The sequence below is a fragment of the Acinonyx jubatus genome, chromosome F2 (genome assembly GCF_027475565.1).
Source record: "Acinonyx jubatus isolate Ajub_Pintada_27869175 chromosome F2, VMU_Ajub_asm_v1.0, whole genome shotgun sequence".
Taxonomy (NCBI): Eukaryota; Metazoa; Chordata; class Mammalia; order Carnivora; family Felidae; genus Acinonyx; species Acinonyx jubatus.
This window is the reverse complement of record NC_069394.1, coordinates 29610661-29632681: the sequence shown is the minus strand read 5'-3', so window position 1 is coordinate 29632681 and position 22021 is coordinate 29610661. Positions and strand designations below refer to the sequence as shown.

Genomic DNA, 22021 nt, shown 5'->3' with positions numbered 1-22021 from the left:
TGCTGTATTCATTGCAATTATAACAACAATAATAGCTACAAGAGCAAATATTTACAGACAATTTGTTACAAGCTAGGTACTTTGCCCGTTCTACAAATGAAGAAGTTAAAGCACGGAAAGATTAAATAACTTTCCCGAGGTGACATAGCTTATTAATGACAGCTGTTTTGTATGTATACTCCTCTATAAAGAAATGTCAGGTATAAATGTATCTGAAGGTATAAATACAGTTTTTCACTGTCTTCTTAATTATTTTCTTATGTGAATAGTTGATAGCTTACCCTCACTTGTGTCTCTTTTCAGTTCAGTTCAGAGCTTTAGCTCTAAATAGTAACTACGTTCAGAGTTTTATTTTGTTTTTTGTTTTTTCTTTCTTCCTGTCTCTTCAGTAATACAAGACCAGACAAGCATGCTTTTCTCTGCCTTATGAGATGCATCACTGGACATGAATCTATCATTTCAGTATTTTAAGCCATTGTTCATAGAAACAAACCCTGTTCTTTAGTAATATTTACTCTTCCTGCCATTCTTTTTTTTTTCTTTTTTAATTTTGCCTCACTAATTCCATTCTATTTATAGACGTATAAAGTCTCAGTGTTCTTTGGAAAGAGCTCTAAGAGTGTCACTGGTACTCTTCAGTATTTGAGTTTTGCATCAGAAACTACACAGTCCCCAGAGATATTTTACAGCTCTTTACTGAAGACATGATTTGCCTTCTCTTGACTCTGTAGGAAAGGATAGAAAAAAAAACTTTTGCCAGTTTCTATCATTTTAGATACCACTGCAGGAAAGATAACAAATTTCTCAGTTCCTCATGTCAGATTTCTGTATAGCAGCTTCCAATACTCCTCAGCTAGGAATCATACCCATCATGCAAAATTTATTTGCCTCTAGATACTAGTAACAGGCTTTAAATAAAATCTCTTGGTGGTTTTAAAGCTTGCATATTTTTTGCTTTTTCTGCAGAGGTTCTGGGTTCTTTCTGTGAATCAGATTCTGTAAATATTTGTATCCATTACCTTTTGCTAACTTAGTGATTTGACTAACTTATTTGCTTACGATTCTATAGGTAGGCTGTTTAGCTTGGGCTCAGTTGAGTAATACTGCTTGTCTCGACTGGGCTTATTTATATTTCTGTGCTGTGCTAGTGGTTGATGGCCTCACTTAAATTTATCTGACTGTTGGCTTGCTGTCTGTCAGCTGGAAGTGCTAGGCCTCGTGTTTCTCATTTGGCAGACTAACTTGGACTTGTTCGTGTGGTCGTCTCAGGGTTTCATGAGGAGCAAACAGCCAAACTCCAGTGTGCAAGGGTTTTTTGAGTCTCTATTTATGTCATATATTGCTAATTTTCCATTGCAATGTAAGTCACATGCTCAACCCAGATCCAGGGGATGTAATACTTCACCTGTTAATGGGAAGATAACTATGTGGTCATTTGGCATTTTATTACACGGTTGTATAAGCCCATAGTCCCCGCCTTCTGTTTTCATTTATTTTGTCTTTTTCTTTTTATCTGATTTATTAAGGTATGACTTATACACAGTAATGTGCGCACATTTCAAATGTACGGTTGAGTTTAGACAAATGTATATTCCCTTCCCACCAGCACCCCATTCAAGATTTCCATCACCCGAGAAAGTCCCTTCCGCCACTTTGCAGTCAGCCCCACTTGACACTGCAGACAAGCACTGATTTGATTTTTATCACTATAAATTGGTTTTGCCTATACTAGAACTTTATATAAATGAGATCATAGGTTACATACTCTTTTGTGCCTGGCTTGTTTCACTCAGTATAAGGTTTCTGAGATTTATCCATCCAGTGTTCCAATTTATTTATCCTATTACTTTGTCCACCCATATTATTTTCCACAAATTATGTAAAGGTAAAGTTTAGCCCAATTTATCCCAGTTGTCATAGTGGATAAATTATTGACCTTTGAATTTGATAAATCAGTTTTTATGATTTGAATGTGCTTTCTGGTGAGTTATCTTTAAGATCATAGGGAATTATGAAAACAGAGTTTATTTAAGCAAAATCTAACTGTATGAAAACAAAAATGCAGAATTTGTGATTAATGTGGAAAGTATAACTTTCAGAGATTGACATTTTAGTAATTAGATAAATCTCTGGGATCTAATTGAGAATTTTATGACTCATGTCTCGGCATATAAACAAGTATAGAGTATATAATAAATACTCCTTATTGTAATGTTTTTCTAGGCATTTATAAATTAGAGAAAATGAGATTTTAAGAACTGCTTTTCCTTCTTTCTTTCTACTTAATAATGAAACAGAATATGGCTACTACTTACTCTTCAATTAGGTAATTGGTTTAGCATGTTCAGTACAGGCAGGCAAGTTTGATTAATGCTCATGAAAAACTTTAATGTGAACCTACTCACAATAATTTTCCAGATAAATGCTTCTTTGGTACACTGTTAAATTTGTCTGTGCTAGCAATCCATATGTTATTTATGATTGCAGAGGTGATTCTGTTACTATCCTTTTGGGAAATGGAAAATTAAATCATGATTTGAGGGAAAAATAGGATTCCGGCTTAATCAGTTAAATTGCCATATAATTCTGGAATAGACAAAATAATTGCATGTCAGGCAAAATTTGAAGTGATAGATTTATATTTCCAACTTTCTTTTTATTTGTTCTGACACAAATAAGTTTGGTTTATTCTAAATTGCACTGGTTGTCAGTAGTATTGACACACAATCTTTAGGTGATTTTTAAAATTAGCTAATTTAAAAAATTGCAAATTTATATTTACTCTTATTATGTTTGAGTACAAGTCAAGAAAAGTTCTGTATTTTAAAATACTGGTCATGACTTCAGCTCTACAGAAATTTTTCATTTCTATTTTGCTAATTAACAAATTGGAGTGAATGTTACTACATGGTATCCTATTTTTCTCCAACCCATCAAAGCTTTTTCTTAGAATTAGGCCTTCAAGTATCTGATTAGGGCCATTCCTGTTTACTTTGGATAGGCAGTAGTAAAATAAAAGGCTTTCTGTTCTTGGTAAGTCCTTGCGAAAGTGAATTTATCAACTGGATTATAGGAGTAACGACACACCCTACATCCTTTAGTCACCATGGGAAATTATGAAAAGGCAGAGTTTTAAATGTGTTGCTGTTACCATATTTTGTAATTATGAGTTGTATACTTAACATTTGAATTCCTTAAATTAGTAATGTCATATGAAAGGTAAAGTAATCTTGATTCTTATGAGGAGCTTTTCTTTTTCCCTGGCATTTCTTCTAGAAATCCCCTTTATTTACTCTATCAAATCAAGATTCAACCACAGAAACTAATGGTTTAGGAAGTAGGAGAATCATAATGTTAACCTGCAGCCAGTGAGGTCAGAAGCAGGTTACCAATTTCTGAACTCTATTGCTTCTGTGATTTTACCTGTACTCAATCACTTAATCTTTCTTAACAGGACATGAGAAGTTTGCCAAATTAAGTTAATTACAAAAGAGAAGGAGCACATCATAAATCAAGTGTTAAGTGCTTAAGACAGCATTGGTATTTTTAGGGAAGATCAGTCATTTGAAAATGTATTGAATTCTTGAATGTTAATTTGAAAATATTATATTTTGCTAATAGCAGAGGTCAATCAATATTTTAACCAGGGGGAATGGGTAATATAGATACAATAAACCTTCCCTTACCCCATAAGGACCACTTCTGTAGTAAATCTGTAGTAGTCAGTCAAACTGATAAATGATGAGAATTGTCAGTGTAGTTAGAAAACTCATTTTGAAATCAGCATGGGGTATTCAGCAGTGTTTCCCTCACTGATTATGTGCACTATATTGAATTTAATATGCCATGAATTTGCTTTTAAGTGTGCAAAGATACTATTTTTAATGCATTGTATTTTGTTTTCATTATGAAATCCAATGGTTTTATAAAGTAAATTACAACTTCACAAACTAGAAATGCATATTTTAAAACGTTTGCATCATTTTAATATGTAGCATAGAGTTTTGACAGCTCTTTGCTGCTGAAACATATCATCTAATCAACTAATAATTCCAAAATTTCTTTAAAGATTGTGACTTATTTTAAATAATTTTAGAGATATCTTGCAACTTTAAAATATTTAATAGAAATTACTTTACATTTACATTTTACTTTTGTTGAAATTGTAAATATCTGTTTAGAGGGCTGACAAGTAGAAATGGTTCACATTTTTTACTTATAAATTATGCTTTTTATTTCATAAAAGTTTTCTTGTCTGGAAAGGTTAGTTTTGAAATGTATGTTTTTATAGGTTATCACACTGCATAAACACTTAAATCAGTCAATTTTGCAGTGAATTCTTAATACACTTCAACTAAAGATGAAACTTAATGAAAATGTCTGTAAAGTCTAAATTTTGAGGAAATTGGACTTCACAAATTGATGAAAGAAATTAAAGACAACACAGGCAAATGGAAGGATATTCCATACTCATGGATTAGAGAACAAGTGTTGTTAAAATGTGCATACGGCCCAAAGCAATCTGCAGACTTAATGCAATCCCTATCAAAATACCAAAAGCATTTTTCACAGAACTAGAACAAATAATCCTAAATTAGTATGGAAGCACAAAAGACCCTGAATAGCTATATTGAATAACAAAGCTAGAGGTGTCCCAATTCCAGATTTCAAGTTATACTACAGAGCTATAATAATCAAAACAATATGGTACTGGCACAAAAATAGAGACATAGATCAGTGGAACAGGATGAAAAGCCCAGAAACAAACACACGATTATATGATGAATTTATCTTCAATGAAAGAGGCAAGAATATGCAGTGGATAAAGGGTAATCCCTTCAACAAAGGTGCTAGGAAAACTGGACAGCTACATGTAAAAGAATGAAATTGGACCATTTTCTTACACCATACACAAAAATAAACTCAATGCATTAAAGACCTAAATGTGAGACCTGAAATCATAAAAATCCTAGAAGGGAGCATAGGCAGTAATTTCTCTGACATTGGCCATAGCAACATTTTTCTCGATCTGTCTCCTGAGGTAAGGGAAATAAAAGCAAAAAATAAAACCCCAATTTTGTTTTATTGGAGAAAAGATATTTGATTTCACGCTAGTGATAAAATAGATAACGTTAACTCTCATTAGCAAAGTGAAGGTAAGATTGTGATTTTGAACCTGCCATGAAATTGAGCCTAATTGCATTTTTTTAAAAATTAGTTTGCAGGTCGAAGTAAGAAGGAAACCAAATACTCTCTTAAGGCAGTCGAAGACATGTTGGAAACGCTGCAGATCACTCAGTCTTAAGGTTTCAAACTCTTTCACATTACATTTCACAACTGCACAATTGAACTTACTGGCCTGTGACTTATTTACTAAATCCCTAGTGCTATTTATATAATGATTTTTTGTTAAGAGGGCAGTTGTAAAGAATGTTTATATAAACCTAAAAATGCCTTTTATTGCTAAGCAGGAAGATGGAGAAAGTCCATGGAAGAGAGATTTAACAAGATTTATATTGATTGTACATCATTCTCTTCATATCACACATAATATAAGTGCTTTTAAGCCACAATCTGATGTAGAAATCTCACAAATAAATTATGATGATTTATTAAACTTGCATATGAAGATTCTAGATTCTTTTTGTTAAACTCAGAGAATATGTTGTTTTAGAACTCAGTTTCTAGTTAAATTCTTATTTGTGATAAGAAATACATAGCATTCACAGCTGACAAGGAAAATGCTCGCACGTTATTTTGATTTCTCTTTCTAGTGTCAAGTTGGATTTTGCTGTGCATTCCGGTGGGCTTGTTTTATGTGCTATGTTATTCTGATAAATATTGCTTAAAATATGTTGTTCTCCAAAGTTCAGTCATATCTCTTTGTAAAATTTTTGTTTTATATGTCATTCTCCAAAGTTCAGTCATATCTCTTTGTAAAATTTTTGTTTTACCGTAGGACATAATTGAGATTTTTACCTATAAAAAGCTTTAAGGTTCATGTATACTATAATACTCAAATTTAACCTTTATGAAAGTTACATTTTTTGAACTTTCAAGTATAAATTGCATAAAAGAATATTAAGAGATCATAGAGAATAGGGATTAAAAGGGTTTCAGTGGCAGGAAAAGAAAATCTAAAGTGTCTAAGAAAATCTTAACTGTCTTCAGGAGAAAAATTTCTATTTCCGATATTTCTTTACCTTCTTAGTAATAATTAGAATTTTTTTTCCTTTTTCTCCTTTCATGATAAACAATCATATGCTTCAACAATATTTTGCATGTCTCAATAGAATAGAAAGAACTTTGAGAGTTAAACACTATTCAGACACCTGTTTTTAAAATAGGCAATTGGTCATTCAAGGCATGTATTAGCAGTAGTAGCTTGCATTTTACATATATGCGTTACATTTTGTATGTATCATATACATGTATAATTACATATATAAATATAAATACATAGTTTACCAATTGTATACAGAAGCTCTTCCATACCTGTCATTGTTAGATTTAGGCAAATGGGGTTCATAGAGGAATTGACAACTTGGAAGTCTTTAGGAAGAAAATTACTGTCAACATCAGTTTTTTAAATTTTTTGAAAATTCTGTTAGTAAATTATTCTCCATATCTGGTCTAATTCTTTTATTTTGCAGTCTTTTTCATTTTATTCTTTCATAAGAAGTGAGCACATGTGAAATAACTCTCCTCATATAAAGGCAATTCTTATCAACTAATCTTTGTTATCACAAGATACAGTGTTTTTTGCCCATAAATTTAGTAACTGCATTTTCAACATAATCAGCCATTTAAGATGTGTTTCCTATAAAGAAAGTAGTGCCCGTATATTATTCCATTACCTTTCTTTCTCTCCTGCTAGTCACTAGAGTAGTATTTACTTTAGCAATTATACTTGTGTAAGTTAGTGCCTTTTATAACTGTCAGCCTAAGTTTCACTTTATTTTTCTAATTTTAATACCTTCTTGTCAAGAATTTTTTATGAAATACATTATTGATGTGTAATAATCTATAAACCTCAGTTTAAATGTACAGATAATCCCATCGTGTCAGATGTTTGCCAACTGCTTTTACTGCCACCTTTTCCTTGTTAACAGTATCTTACATTGTTCAGGTAGGAGCAGAGATCCCTGTTCTTCTGGGAGATAAGTACCTTAACCTTATGAATGATCTTAAACAGAAGTGGTTTCATTTCTTATGGTCTGTGATATGCCAAGGAAGAATTTTTTGCAGTGAAGGAAATATTCTGTATTTCTACTGTCCAGTTTGGTAGCTACTTGCTGTACGTGGCTATTGAGCACTTGAAATATGGCCAGTAGAACTGAGAAATTGAATTTTTAATTTAAATTAAATTTAAATAATTGCATGTGACTCATGGCCATCAGAGTAGTGGAAGTGTAGATACCTAAAGTGTGAGCATGTGACCTATTGAAGGCTAAGAAAATGGACAGAAGCCTGTTGAGAAGAGCTTCCTTTCAAATTAAAAAGTCAAAGCATTGTGAAGTAAGGCTTTTTGCCTCTTTCTCTTCCTTCAGGACATGAGTGTCAACAACATGGTTGGAGATAAAACAACCATCTTACAACCATGAAAGAATAAATAGGAGTATGAAAGCTACCTTTCAAAGATGGTTTTGTAGAAAGATTAGGGAGAGCCTGGGTCCCTGATGGCATGTTGAACACCTGAACCAACATGAACACTTGCCAACCTCTACACTTACTACATGAGAAAAATAAACTCTGTTTAGATGTTTGGATTTTCTGTTACTTTTGCCATGCATATTTCTGACTACTATATCCATCATTCAGCTTTTTTTTTTAATATGCAAAACTCTTATTTTAGACATGCTGGGAATGGTGTTTCATAATGTAATGATTTAAAGTAGAGAAGCATATATAACAAAAGAAGTAATATTTTGTTGTAGTTCAGCACACACTGTTTAAGCCAACTTTATAGGATAGTATTGACTTGGGAGCAGAGGAGGATGTAGAAAAGATAGAATTGGAAGACCAATGTTCAGTATGCTGGGAGCATATAATTTTTATTGGTAAATATTTCAAAGAATCTTTTTTTTTTCCAGTGCCACATTTATTCTCAAATAACTTCATTTTACTTCATTTCATAGAACTGTAGGATTTTAGAAGGGACTTGAAAGATGATTTAGTTATACTCCATTTTAAGATGAGGAATTGAGCGAGGTTCTGAGAAATTAAGCCCTTCTGTGACAGAGCAGGACTAGGATGTTAGGAGTTCCCAAGTCAGTGTTCTTTCTAGTGTACTCATATGCCTTTTCTGTGAAATATTCTTCCTATTTTAGAGTGACAAAATTAAAAGATAGATATAGCCAAGAAACATTGCTTATTAACAGAGCAGGTATTAGAATTCAGATTTTCTGACTTGTAAAACAATTTTTTAGAGGAATAATAGTCATAATTTCTTTTTTTAAGTCATAATTTCATTTTGAATTAAATTGAACTTAAAACTCAATTGACCATTTAAGCCGTTACTTCATGTAACATTGTGAGAAGTATTTAAGACTATTTAGAACTATTTCAAGCCTTTTACTTTGAACCTCTGATGTATCCTATCTCCCTTCGCACTCTTGACAAAGCAACCTTTTGTTGCAGACTGAATTGTGTCCCCCCAGTACTCCTATGTTGAAGTCCTAACCCTAACCCCCAGTACCTCCGAATGTGATTTTATTTGGAGAGAGCCAGTTAGGTCATAATGAGTGGGCCGTAATCCAGTATTGATTGATACCTTTAGAAGAGGAGATTAGGACACAGAAACACAGAGGAAGGACCATGGGAAGACAAAGAGAAGATGCCCATCTACAAGCCAAGGAGTGATTCCACAGAAGAAATCAACTCTCCTGACACCTTGATCTTGGACTTCTGGCCTTTAGAACTATGATAAAATAAATTTCTGTTGTTTAAGACATCAGTTCTCTGTGTACTTTGTTAAGGCACCCCTAGCAAACTAATAGAGCTTTCTTACTATTTCACAGAGAAAAAGAGAAGTCACTGGATAAAAATGTACCGTGTATCAGACATTCTTGTACCCATCTTCACCTCTTTTTCTCTTACAGTAGAAGTAGACCTACCCTTTTCTGAACTATTTCCCACCACTGTCTCCCTCATTTTTAATACTTCAGCCTTACCTCAGTTTCATGAATTGCCATATTCCCTTCTACCATAGAGCATCCTGCCTTCCCCAAAACGTCACATCATCTCTTTTATTCACACTTATCATTAAGTTGTTTCTTTTCTTTATTATCTCTTCTCCTTCATTTCAACTAGGTTCTTCCTGTTAACACTCAAATACGCCCATTTCGTTACTTTTTAAGATATCTCCCCTCCTTTTCACAGTCCTCCTCTAGCTACAAAACCCATTTCTGTTTTTGTTTTTGTTTTTTTACAGCCAGATTCCTTCAGTTTTCTAAACTTGTATCTGTCCCCCTGCCACCCCACTCTTTAAATTGCTCCAGTCTGACATTCCCCACCCCCCACCATTTCCTTTGAAATAGGTTAGTTCTGTATCACCCAATCTGATGGATATTTTCTGTCTTTTAAACCATAACCGTGTTCCATTTATTTTATGCTGCTTTATACATTTCATGTCAGTTCTTCTCCATTTTCATTGCCGCCACCATCACCTGACTCCTGAACTACAGTGGTAGTCAGAAAGCTAGATTTCTCAATTTAGCCACATTTAAATTCCATGGAGTTGTTAATGCTTTCTTTTTCCACACACTTGATACTTGTTCCCTCTGTATAGAACAAAGCCTTCCTTGACTCCTCTTTCAAGGGGTATGTCCCTCTTTTTGTCTTTTTTTTTCTACCTGTTTTTTTTTTTAAATAATGTTTTATTTCATAATACTTTGACTCACAAGAAGTTACAAAAATATATGGGAGTTCCCATGTACCAGCTTCTTCCTATTATCTTAACTGCAGTATATTATCAAACCAGAAAATTGACCCTGCAGCATGCAGCAACACAATTAACTCAGATACTGACCTTATTTGGATTTCACAATATTTACAAGCTCTTTTTCTTCTGTTTATAAAATGTTATATTTGTGAATCATGTTATTATTACCACACAAAGGATATGGAACTTAACATCACAAAGAAAGTCTCTTGCTGCTCCTTAATAGTTATACCTTCATCTAACCCTAATGACTGGCATCCACTGATCTTTTTTTTTTTTTTTTTGGCACTGTAATATAGGTTTAAGGATGTTATATCAGTGGAATCATACAACTTGTAACCTTTTGAAGTCTGACCAGGTTTTTTGACTTTACACTCAGCATCTTGCCCTTTAGATCTGTAAGTGTTGTTGCTGTATCAATAGTTTGTTCCTTTTTATTGCTAAATAGTATTCCATTGTATGGTTTTATCCCCTCCTGGTAACCCATTCACTGTGGAAAGCCATCTGAATTGTTTCCACAACCAAGTGGAATTTATTCCAGATATGCAAGCCTGCTTCAATATTTGAAATTTAGTCAGTGTAATCCATTGTATAAAGAAAAAAATAAGGAAAACTACATGATCATATCAGTTGTTATAAAAAAAAATTTGTCCAAATTCACCCATTTATGATGAAAAAAAGTTCAGCAATGGAAGGAAACTTCCTCAATCTGATAAAAAAAAAAACAACTAAAGCCCTACATCTAGCATTATACTTGGTGAAAGAATAAATGCCATTTTCCTAAGATTGGGAATGAGGCAAGGATGTGTACTCTCATCACTTCTCTTTGACATATTACTTGGTATCTTTGCTGGTGCAGTAGAATAAGAAAAGTGAATAAAAGGCATACAGATTGAGAAGGAAGAAGTAAAGCTGTCTGTATTTACAGGTAATCTGATGGTCTACATAGAAAATGCCAGGAAATCACCAAAAACATCCTGAAACTAATTGAAGTTTTACAAGATCATAGAATACAAGGTCAACAGAAATTGATTATATTTCTGTATGTTAGCAGTAAACACAGTATTATTTACAATTGCTCAAAAATATTAAGTACAAGTTTTAAAAATGTACACAGGATATGTTTGCTGAGAACTACAAATGCTAATGAAAGAAATCAAAGGAGACCTAAATAAATGGAGAGACATACCATATTCATGGATTGGAAGACAGTAAAGATGTTAATTGTCCACCAAATGGTCTATAGGTTTAGTACAGTTCCTTTTTTTGTTTGTTTGTTTAGTACAATTTCTATCAAACTCCCAGACAGATTCTTTGTAGATAGTACATTATAAAATTTATATGAAAAAAGCAAAGGAACTAGAATAGTCTAAACTTTGCAAATGAAAATAAAGTTGGAGGAATCAGACTACCAGATATTGACATATGTAGCTAGAGTAATCAAAATAGTGTGGTATTGGGGCACCTGGGTAGCTCAGTCCGTTAAGCATCTGACTCTTGATTTTGGCTTAGGTCATAATCTCATGGTTCATGGGTTTGAGCCCTGTGTTGGGCTCTGGATAGACAGTGTGGACCCTGCTTGGGATTCTTTCTCTTCCTCTTTCTCTGCCCCTCCCCCTGCTCACACTCCTGTGTGTTCTCTCTCTCAAATAAATTATATAAAAAATAATGTGTTATTGTTACATAATTGCTGTGTGGTTTTGTCAGAGTGATAGAGCAGTGGAACAGAATAGAGTCCAGAATAGACCCACACCAATATGGCAAACTAATTTTTGAGAGAAGTACATAAGCAGTTCAATGGAGGAATTGGTCTGGACAATTGAATATTCAACAAATAATGTTGAAAAAAATTAGTCAATCATAGCAAAAAAGGCCCTCAACCTAGACCTCCCACCTTATAAAAAAATTAACCCAAAATGGGTTATGGATCTAGATGTAACAGGTAAAAATACAAAGATTTTAGGGAAAAAAAAAAACAGGAAGAAATTGCTTTAACTGCAGGTTAGGCCAAAATTCTTCAAGTGACAGCCAAGGTGCAATATATATAAATATATATATGTATATATATTTATATATTTATATACATATATTTATATTTATATATATGTGTGTGTGTATATATATATTACATATATGTAATTAATAAATTGAACTTTGTCAAAAATAAAAACTTGTTCTGAAAACTACCCTGTTAAGATGAAAAGGCAAGCCATAGACAGAAAACACTTGCAATCATCTATTCAATTAATAGCATTTGTTCAGAATATATAAAGAACTTCAGAATTCAATAGTAAAAAAAAAAATGGGCAAAAGAACAGACACTTAAAGAGGCTGTGGGCCTGGCAAATATGCATATGAAAAGATGTTCAACATCATTTGCTGTTAATAGGGAAGTGCAAATTGAAGCTATAATGACATACCACTAGCACTTATTAAAATGGCTAAAAACATAATTTTATGTACTGATGATTAAATGTGGAGCAACTTGGAAATGTCAAATGTTTAGCTACTCTGGAAAAAGTTTGTTGTATACTTTTATTTTATCATATATCTTTCATTTGGAGCATTACTCACCTTAATTATGTTTTCGGATAATTGTCTCCCTTAGTAGATTCTTTAATTACAGGAGGTCAGAGACCATGTCTATTTTTGTTCACTCTTCATTCCAGGTTCTAGCATGATAACCTGCACATAGTACATATTTCTTTTAATTCAAAAGAAAAATACTATGTACATCATGATACAATTTATTTAACAAATTGTGCTTCCAGAAGTAGTTTGGCTTCACTTTGTTTTCTGGTAAAATAAATTATAACCTCAAAACTCTAATCGCATATCATACAAACAATATTATAAGGCTGCCAATGAGATTTTATATGTGTGTGTGTGTGTGTGTGTGTGTGTGTGTGTGTGTGTGTATACACACACACACCATATAAGTAATGGAATAAAACAATGCTTAGCAATATAAACTGGAGCCATTTTCAGCAAGCTATAGAAATTCTCCAACTGTAAGTAAGGATATTGCAAATGACCAGGAGTGATAAATAGGCTTTTGAGATTTTAGTTAATGGTTCTTAAAGTATGGTCAGTTTTGAACTTGTTAGAAATGCAAATTGTCTAGTAAATGAGAAACTCAAGATACAGTGCAGCAATTTGTGTTTTAACACACCCATCAGGTATTCCTGAAGCCCACTAATAGTTGAAAACCATTTTTCTACAGTTGACTCGGTTATTTGGAAGACTGGAAGAAGCAAGTGGTTCTGCGGAGATTTGTATTATTTTCTTTGTTTCTTTCATTATATTTGTGTATAGTGCTCTTAGTGTTATCCTCTCTTCTGCTTCCCACCGCCCTCCCTTCTTTTTCCCGTTTCAATTTTTTGCTACCCTATTTTCCCTGTCAAAACAAAGAACTGAGGTATACATGTTTATTTTATGTATTGAATGGAATATTTTTCTTTTTGTAATTTTAAAATTAGTATATTTGTAGAAATACTGCTATTATTTGTTTGATTTATATTAGTTGCATTCAATAGCTTAAAAACATTTTTTTGAGAGAAAGGTGATAGAAGTGGGTCAGTGTTCTTTAAAAAGAAATTCTATGTAACTACACACACAGATGTTCATATATACGCCTCTTTCTCTGTATATATGTATATTTATATTTCTTTTTGCACTCAATTATAATAACCATAATGGGTGTGTAGACCATGACCTTGTATTATAGTGATCATAGTAGAAAGCAAGAATAATACTAAGTTCTCTTTTCTGCATTCATTGTCTCTTAATATGAAAATCTGACTAATAATTAGACTTTGATGCTTAAAAAAGTTAAATTAGAACCGTATCACAGCAAACCATTTCAGCCACAAATGAGTGAATTCCAATTGGGTCAATTGCATGTCTACTGTATAAGAAAACAAGCATAATAACACAACTCATTTTCAGGTCTTTAGGTCCTGGAAGATTTCCTCTACCTCAACAAACTGTTGCCATCAAAACAACTTGGAAACAGTAATTTGGCAAATAAGTTACTGATAGGGAAACATCTACTTGCAGAAGTCCAATACTGAACTTTTCCAAGTAGAGAATGGACACTAGCTTTGAAGAAATCTGAGCTTATGCTTAACTAACTTGAAAGGGAACCTACTAAGAAATCTTGTGTGAGTTCAGTTCTTTTACAGGCAACTATTACGTGAAAACATGGGTAACAATTACTTGAATATGTGATTGTATCAGATGAATGACCAAAGAAGTTAAGATTTTTCAAAAAGTATGTTCTTTAAAAATCTAGGTAACAATGTGTACCATAACATATCAATTTGAAATCAGTTTGAAGCTCTCCAGATTGGTAACTATAGCCACTAGTTTCAAGAATTGGACTCTAATGACAACTGATTCTGGATCCAATTTCACTGTATGTTTTATGTGTCATACTTAGTATGCCAGAGAGAACCAGAGACAACACAGTCCATTGGTTGCTAATTCCCCAGTGTAACCCCCCACTTCCAATCTGAACAACAAAAATACTGGGATAAATGACCATAATTCTTGTGAAAGGAATCAAAGTTGGAAGTTTTCAGATAAAAATCACTGAAGAAAAGCAGGGGCACCTGGGTGGCTCAGTCAGTTGAGCATTTGATTTCAGCTCAGGTCATGATCTTGCAGTTCGTGGGTTTGAACCCCGCATTGGGCTCTGTGCTGACAGCTCAGAGCCTGGAGCTTGCTTTGGATTCTGTGTTTCTCTCTCTGTCCCTCCTCCCTTCATACTCTCTTTCTGTCTGAAAATAAAATATTAAAATAATAAATCATTGAAGAAAGGCTATACAAATTGTCTTGCTACAAAGAACTTCAAATAGCATGGTATATATGATGAGATTTCTCTAAATAAAGATTTTCCCACAAAGAAGTATTTACTAGTCTAATGAGAATCATAATGGTATATTTTGTGTTAATAATTATATCCTAATTTAGCTTAATAACTTTAAATTTGCACTTAATTTTCTATTAACGGATCTCAAATGTTCGTGAGCTAATTTTGGAATTCATATTCTTAACAGTCATTGGTCAGAAATGAAACAGCTTGCTTTTCAATTATGGTGTATATTTTTTTCCTCCTAGAAGCTGATAGAAGTACGCCACCTAGAGTAAATTTTATAATTCTTAAAGTATAAAAACTAGGGGTGATTTAATGTTATCTTAAACCCCAGAAAGTAGGGATGTTTTAATCAAAATCAAACTAGATATTATAATTGTGGACTTTTTCATCTCCTTCATTTTTAAATGCAACTTTCTTAACGTTTTTGTTAATAGTTCCAAATTAAGCAATTTACCTAATTAGCCGTCTTGAACTGGATAACAAATCAAGTTCAGGAAGTACAGTTTTTAAAACCTGAACTCATAATGACATTAAGGCTGATTTTGAGATGTTAATACCAACCAAAACAATTATGGAAATGTTGGAGAGATATTAGAAATAATGAGTTACACACACACAAACAGCAACCATTAATCTTGGTGTGTTCAATAAATTTTTAAATATAATTGTAGAAGACCTAGCCATTGAGTAAGCTTTGATGCTAGAGGTCTGAACATACAAGTAGGTAAAGTTTTTCAAATGCTAGTAAAATATAAATGAAAAAAGCCTTTTATTTGGCCTCTTAAATTTTTCAGGTGGGACATGAAGCATATAAAAATAAGTTTTAAAATTTATTTATAGACCTCAATATCTTTACTGATAAAACACTGTGTAAGATGTTGAGGTCTATAGGTCTCTTTAACTAGGCAATGTTAAAAAGCATTACTTTTTCTTTTTTCTACAGCTTTATTGAAATTAAGTGACATAACATTGTGTAAATTTAAGGTGTACAATGTAGTGATTTGAAAAACATGTATATATTGCAAAATGCTTACCATAATAAGGTTAATTACCACATCTTTCACCTCATGTCATTACCATTTTGTTGTTGTTATGAAGAGAAGATTTATTCTAGCAACTTTCAAGTATACAATACATATCGTTAACTAGAATAACCATGCCATATGTGAGATCCTTAGAACTTATTCATCTTAGAATTGAAAGTTTGTGCCCTTTGACCAATATTTCCCCTTTTCCCCCAACCTCCAGCCCTGGTAATTATCAATATACTCTGTTTCTGTGAGTTTGACATTTTTAGATTCCACATATAAGTGAGATCATACAGCATTTGTCTTTCTCTGACTTATTTCAGTTAGCATAGTACCCTTATGATCCATCTATATTGTCACAAAAGGCAGCATCTGCTCCTTATTTATAACCAAATTCTATATACACACCACATTTTCTTTATCCATTCATCCATCGGTGGACACTTAGGTTCTTTCCATGTCTTGGCTATTATGAATAATGTCGCACTGAATATGGGAGTGCAGATATCTCTTTAAGATAGTAATTTCATTTCCTTTGGATATATACCCAGAAGTGGGATTGCTGGATCATATGGTAGTTCTATTTTAAAGAAACCTCTAGGGGTGCCTGGGTGGCCCAGTCGGTTAAGCATCTGACTTGGACTCAGGTCATGATCTCACAGCTCGTGGACTCGAGCCCCATGTTGGGGTCTGTGCTGACAGCTCAGAGCCTGGAACCTACTTTGGATTCTGTTTCTCTGTCTGTCTCTCTCTCTGCCCCTCCCCGGCTCGTGCTCTGTCTCTCTGTCTCTAAAATAAATAAACATTAAAAAACATAAAAAAAAAAAAAGAAACCTCTGTATTGTTTTCCATAGAGGCTGTACCAATTTATGTTTTCACTAATAGTGCACCAGGTTCCTGTTTTGCCACATCATCTCCATCATTTATCATTTCTAGTATTTTGATGATAGCATTTCTGCCAGGTGAAGTGGTATCTCATTGTGGTTTTGATTTGCATTTCCTTGATGATTAGTGATACCGAGCACCTTTTCATGTACTTGGTGGCCATTTATATGTCTTCTTTAGAAAAATTCAGATTCTTTGCCCATTTCTTAAATTGTATTTTTTTGCTATTGAGTTGTATGTGTTCCTTGTGTAATTTGGATATTAACCCCTTATCATGTATGGTTTGCAAATACATTTTCCCATCTCTTAGGTTGCCTTTTTATTTTGTTGTTTTGCTGTGCAGCAGCGTATTAGTTTGATGTAGTCTCATTGTTGATTTTTTGCTTGTATTGTCCCTTTGGTGTCATATCCAGAAAATCATTGCCAACACTGATGCCAAGAAGACTTTTCCCTATTTTTTTTCTAGGAGTTTAATGGTTTTAGATCTTATGTGTAAAGCATTAATCCATTTCAAGTTATTTTTTTGTGAGGGGTATAATATATGAGTCCAATTTCCTTCTTTTGCAGTTTTCTGAGTCCTATTTATTTGAAGACACTATCTTCCCCATTGAGTATTCTTGGTTTCTTGTCAAATATTAGTTGACCATATATGTGGATTTGTTTCTGGGCTTTCTATTCTGATTTATTGGTCTTTCTGATTTATTAGTCTGTTTTTATGCCAGTCCCATATTATTTTGATTACTATAGCCTTGTAATATAATTTGAAATCAGGAAGTGTGATGCCTCTAGCTTTGTTGTTTCTCAAGATTGCTTTGGCTAATCAGGGCCTTTTGTGTTTCCATATGAATTTTAGAACTTTTTTGTTTCTGTGAAAAATTCCATTGGAATTTTGGTAGAGATTACATTGAATCTATAGATCATTTTGGGTAGTATAGACATTTTAATAATATTAACTCTTCTGATATGTGAACATGGACTATCTCCCATTTACTTTCATTTTCAGTTTTTTTTCATCATTGTCTTATAATTTTTGGTATATAGATCCCTCACTTCCTTGATTATTCCTAAATATTTTATCATTTTTGGTGCTAGTTTAAAGAAGATTGTTTTCTTTGTTTCTTTTTCCAGTAGTTCATTGTTAGTGCATAGAAATGCAACTGATTTTTATATGTTGATTTTGTGTGCTAAAACTTGGTTAAATTCATTTATTAGTTCAATCAGTTTTTTTGGTGGAGTCTTTACAATTTTTCTAAATATAAGATTGTATCATCAGCAAACAAAGGTAATTTTACTTACTCCATTTTGACTTGGATACCTTTTATTTTATTTTTTTATTGTATATTGCTCTAGCTAGGACTTAGAGCACTATGTTGAATAGGAGTGGTAAGAGTGGGCACCGTTGTCTTGTTTCTGATTTTAGTGGGAAAATTTTCAGTCTTTCATTGCTGAGTGTGATGTTAGCTATGTGTTTGTCAAATATGGCCTTTATTGTGTGACATATTTCCTTCTTTACCTGGATTGTTGACAGTTTTCATCATGAAGGAATTTTGAATTGTTCATTGCTTTTTTATGTGCCTATTAAGATGATCATGTAATTTTTATCCTATATTACACTAATCTGGTTTATTATATTGATTGATTTGCATTTAACCATCTTTGCATTTTCGGGATAAATCCCACTTGAGAATGATGTATGGTCCTTTTTTTTTTTTTTAATGAGTGAACGTTTTTTTAAAATGAATACAATTTGTTGTCAAATTGGCTTGCATACAACACCCAGTGCTCATCCCAACAAGTGCCTGTCACCCATTTTCCCCTCTCCCCCACCCCCACCCCCGTCCACCCTCAGTTTGTTTTCTGTATTTAAGTCTCTTGTGGTTTGCCTCCCTCCCTCTCTATTTGTAACTATTTTTCTCTCTTCCCTTCCCCCATGGTCTTCTTTTAAGTTTCTCAAGATCCACATATGAGTGAAAACATACGATATTTGTCCTTCTCTGACTGACTTATTTCACTCAGCATAATACCCTCCAGTTCCATCCACATTGCTGTAAATGGCCAGATTTCATTCTTTCTCATTGCTAAGTAGTATTCCATTGTATATATAAACCACATCTTCTTTATGCATTGAACAGTTGGTGGACATTTAGGCTCTTTCCATTATTTGACTATTGTTGAAAGTGCTGCTATAAACATTGGGGTACAAGTGCCCCTATGCATCAGCATTCCTGTATCCCTTGGGTAAATTCCTAGTAGTGCTATTGCTGGGTCATAGGGTAGTTCTATTTTTAATATTTTGAGGAACCTCCACACTGTTTTCTAGAGTGGCTGCACCAGTTTGCATTCCCACCAACAGTGCAAGAGGGTTCCCATTTCTCCACATCCTTGCCAGCATTTATAATCTCCTGATTTGTTCATTTCAGCCACTGTGACTGGCGTGATGTGGTATTTGAGTGTGGCTTTGGTTTGTATTTCCCTGATGATGAGTGACATTGAGCATCTTTTCATGTGTCTGTTGGCCATCTGGATGTCTTTTTTGGATAAGTGTCTATTCATGTCTTCTTCCCATTTCTTCACTGGATTATTTGTTTTTTGGGTGTTGAGTTTGGTAAGTTCTTTATAGATTTTAGATACTAGCCTTTATCTGATATGTCATTTGCAAATATCTTTTCCCGTTACATCAGTTGCCTTTTAGTTTTGTTGTTTGCTTTCTTTGGACTGCAGAAGCTTTTTATCTTGATGAGGTCTCAATAGTTCATTTTTGCTTTTAATTCCCTTGCTGTTGGAGATGTGTCAAGTAAGAAATTACTACAGCTGAGGTCAAAGAGGTTGTTGCCTGCTTTCTCCTCTAGGGTTTTGATGGTTTCTTGCCTCACATTTAGGTCTTTCGTCCATTTTGAGTTTATTTGTGTATGGTATAAGAAGGTGGTCTAGTTTCATTCTTTTGCATGTTGCTGTCCAGCTGTCCAGCTGGGAGACCAGCACCATTTGTTAAAGAGGCTGTCTTTTTTCCATTGGATGCTCCTTCCTGCTTTGTCAAAGATTAGTTGGCCAGACATTTGTGGGTCCAATTCCGGGTTCTCTGTTCTATTCCATTGGTCTATGTGTATTGAAACATATGGGTTTAGAGTCATTGTGCTATCTGTAGTTTTCATGCTTGTAGTGATGTTGCTGGTCCTTTGTGGTCTTTGCAACACTCACAGAGTACCCCTTAGGATCTCTCGTAGGGCTGGTTTAGTGGTGATGAATTCCTTCAGTTTTTGTTTATTTGGGAAAAACCTTTATCTCTCCTTCTATTCTGAATGACAGGCTTGCTGGATAAAGGATTCTAGGGTGCACATTTGTGATCCTATTCATCACATTGAAAATTTCCTGCCACGCCGTTCTCGCCTGCCAAGTTTCAGTAGATAGGTCTGGTCCTACCCTTATGTGTCTACCCTTGTAGGTTAAGGCCTGTTTATCCCTAGCTGTTTTCAGAATTCTCTCTTTATCTTTGTATTTTGCCGGTTTCACTACAATATGCCACGCAGAAGATCAATTCAAGTTACATCTGAAGGGAGTTCCCTGTATTTCCTGGATTTCAATGTCTGTTTCTTTCCCCAGATTGGGGAAGTTCTCAGCTATGATTTGTTTAAGCACACCTTCGGCCCCTTTCTCTCCTTCTTCTTCTTGAACTCCTATGATATGGATATTATTGTTTCATTGAGTCTTTTAATTCTCTAATTCTCCTCTTGTGATCCAGAAGTTTTTTAGCTCTCTTTTTCTCTGCTTCATCTTTTTCCATAATTTTATCTTCTATTTCACCTATTCTCCCCCTGTCTCTTCAATTCTGACTGTTACCGCCTCTAGTTTATTTGCACCTCATTTACAGCATTTTTAAATTCATCATGACTATGTTTTAGTTCCTTGATCTCTGCAGCAATAGATTCTCTGCTATCTTCTATGCTTTTTTTTAAGTCCAGCAATTAATCCTATGACCATTATTCTAAACTTATGTTCAGTTATATCGTTCGTATCTGTTTTGAGCAATTCTTTAGCTGTCATTTCTTCCTGGAATTTCTTTTGAGAATTCTTCCGTTTCATCATTTTGGCTAGTTTTCTGTCCTTTATGTGTTTTCAAAGCTTGTTATGTGCCCTGCACCAATAAGCACTACTATGTTAAAGAGGGGTCATACATTGTCCGGGGCCTGGCCCTTCAGGAGGTGCTTTCTGGAGTGTTACTTGCTCTCTGTTGTTGTGACTTTGGTTACTTTATCTCCCTACTCATAGTGATGTTTTGAACCCTCCAGTAGGTGTGCACTGAAGTAGCCCTGGAAAGGAAAACAAACAAACAAAAAACAAACAGAAAACAAAAACACGCCAAAAAAAAAAAAAAACCCAAAAACAAAAAACCAGAAACAGCAGTTACAGGTAAACAACAGGGTGGAGGCAGTAATGATGGAAGAAAAGCCCTATCCCATACAAAGAGAGAAATGACAGGGGTGGGGGAAAAAGAAAATATAAAAAGTGACCAAACAGAGAAACTATACTGCTTAATCCAGAGAGAGGGAAAGGAGAATAAAGAAGGAGGTGGGGATCGTGTATCAAGAGAATGGATTAAATATGTCTGCTTAAACAAACCAACAACCAGAGTAACCAGACTGGAGGAGGGAAGAGATAAGAAGGAGAAAAGTAAGGAAGAATATATAATAAGAATTGTCCAAGAATGAAACCAGGCAATGCAACAGCACTGGTCTGGAGAAGGGGCTGTCTGGTTCCTCATCGTCAATCCTGCTCCTGTTGATACACAGTTACCATGTGTGGAGGGGTGGGGTTTGGTGTGGGCCGGTCCCGCTTTCACTGTGGACCCTGAGGTCAGATCCCTGGAGCCCCACCTTGGTAGTTGTGGGGAGAAAAATGGCGACACCCCAGTCTCTACTCCATGGGCCAGGTGTCCCAAACAACTCTATTGGAGCCATCCTCACTGTGCTATGGGCTCATATGAGGTGGTTTGTCCTGCTCCATGGACTCCCATGCCCTGGTGCTTGGCTGGGACTTAAACTCTCACTCTGTACACCCCAGTACTGGGGAAGCACCACTCTGTGCAACCCCATATGTGGTTCCTGGCTGGCAGGCACAGGCTGGCTTTGTCCTGCCCCACAGCACTCCAGGGAGGTGATTGCTTTCTCCTATTGCAGACTGTGCCCCTGACCTAGCCACAGGGCCCTGGACTGGCTCCCTTCTCCCCAGGTGTGCGATCCGGGCAGCTGGCCCCAGTCCTGAGAAAGCCCCTCAGTTAGAGATTGGATC

At 34.5% G+C, this 22021-nt stretch overlaps 1 protein-coding gene across 4 annotated transcripts in view; it reads left to right on the top strand.

Annotated features, from left to right (window-relative positions):
• Positions 1–22021, top strand: part of EMC2 (ER membrane protein complex subunit 2) — a 451211-nt gene that overhangs the window by 42199 nt on the left and 386991 nt on the right. For 2 of the 4 annotated variants that reach the window (XR_008292581.1, XR_008292580.1), the window contains exon 11: positions 5219–5306. Coding sequence is in view for 2 of the 4 variants with exons in the window: in XM_027064023.2 (XP_026919824.1) it covers positions 5219–5305 (87 nt within the window). In the remaining 2 variants the exon portion in view is untranslated. Of the gene's footprint in view, positions 1–5218; positions 5307–7550; positions 7780–8779; positions 8952–22021 lie in introns of those variants that run through there. The other 2 variants (XM_027064023.2, XM_027064022.2) reach the window with 2 other exon arrangements.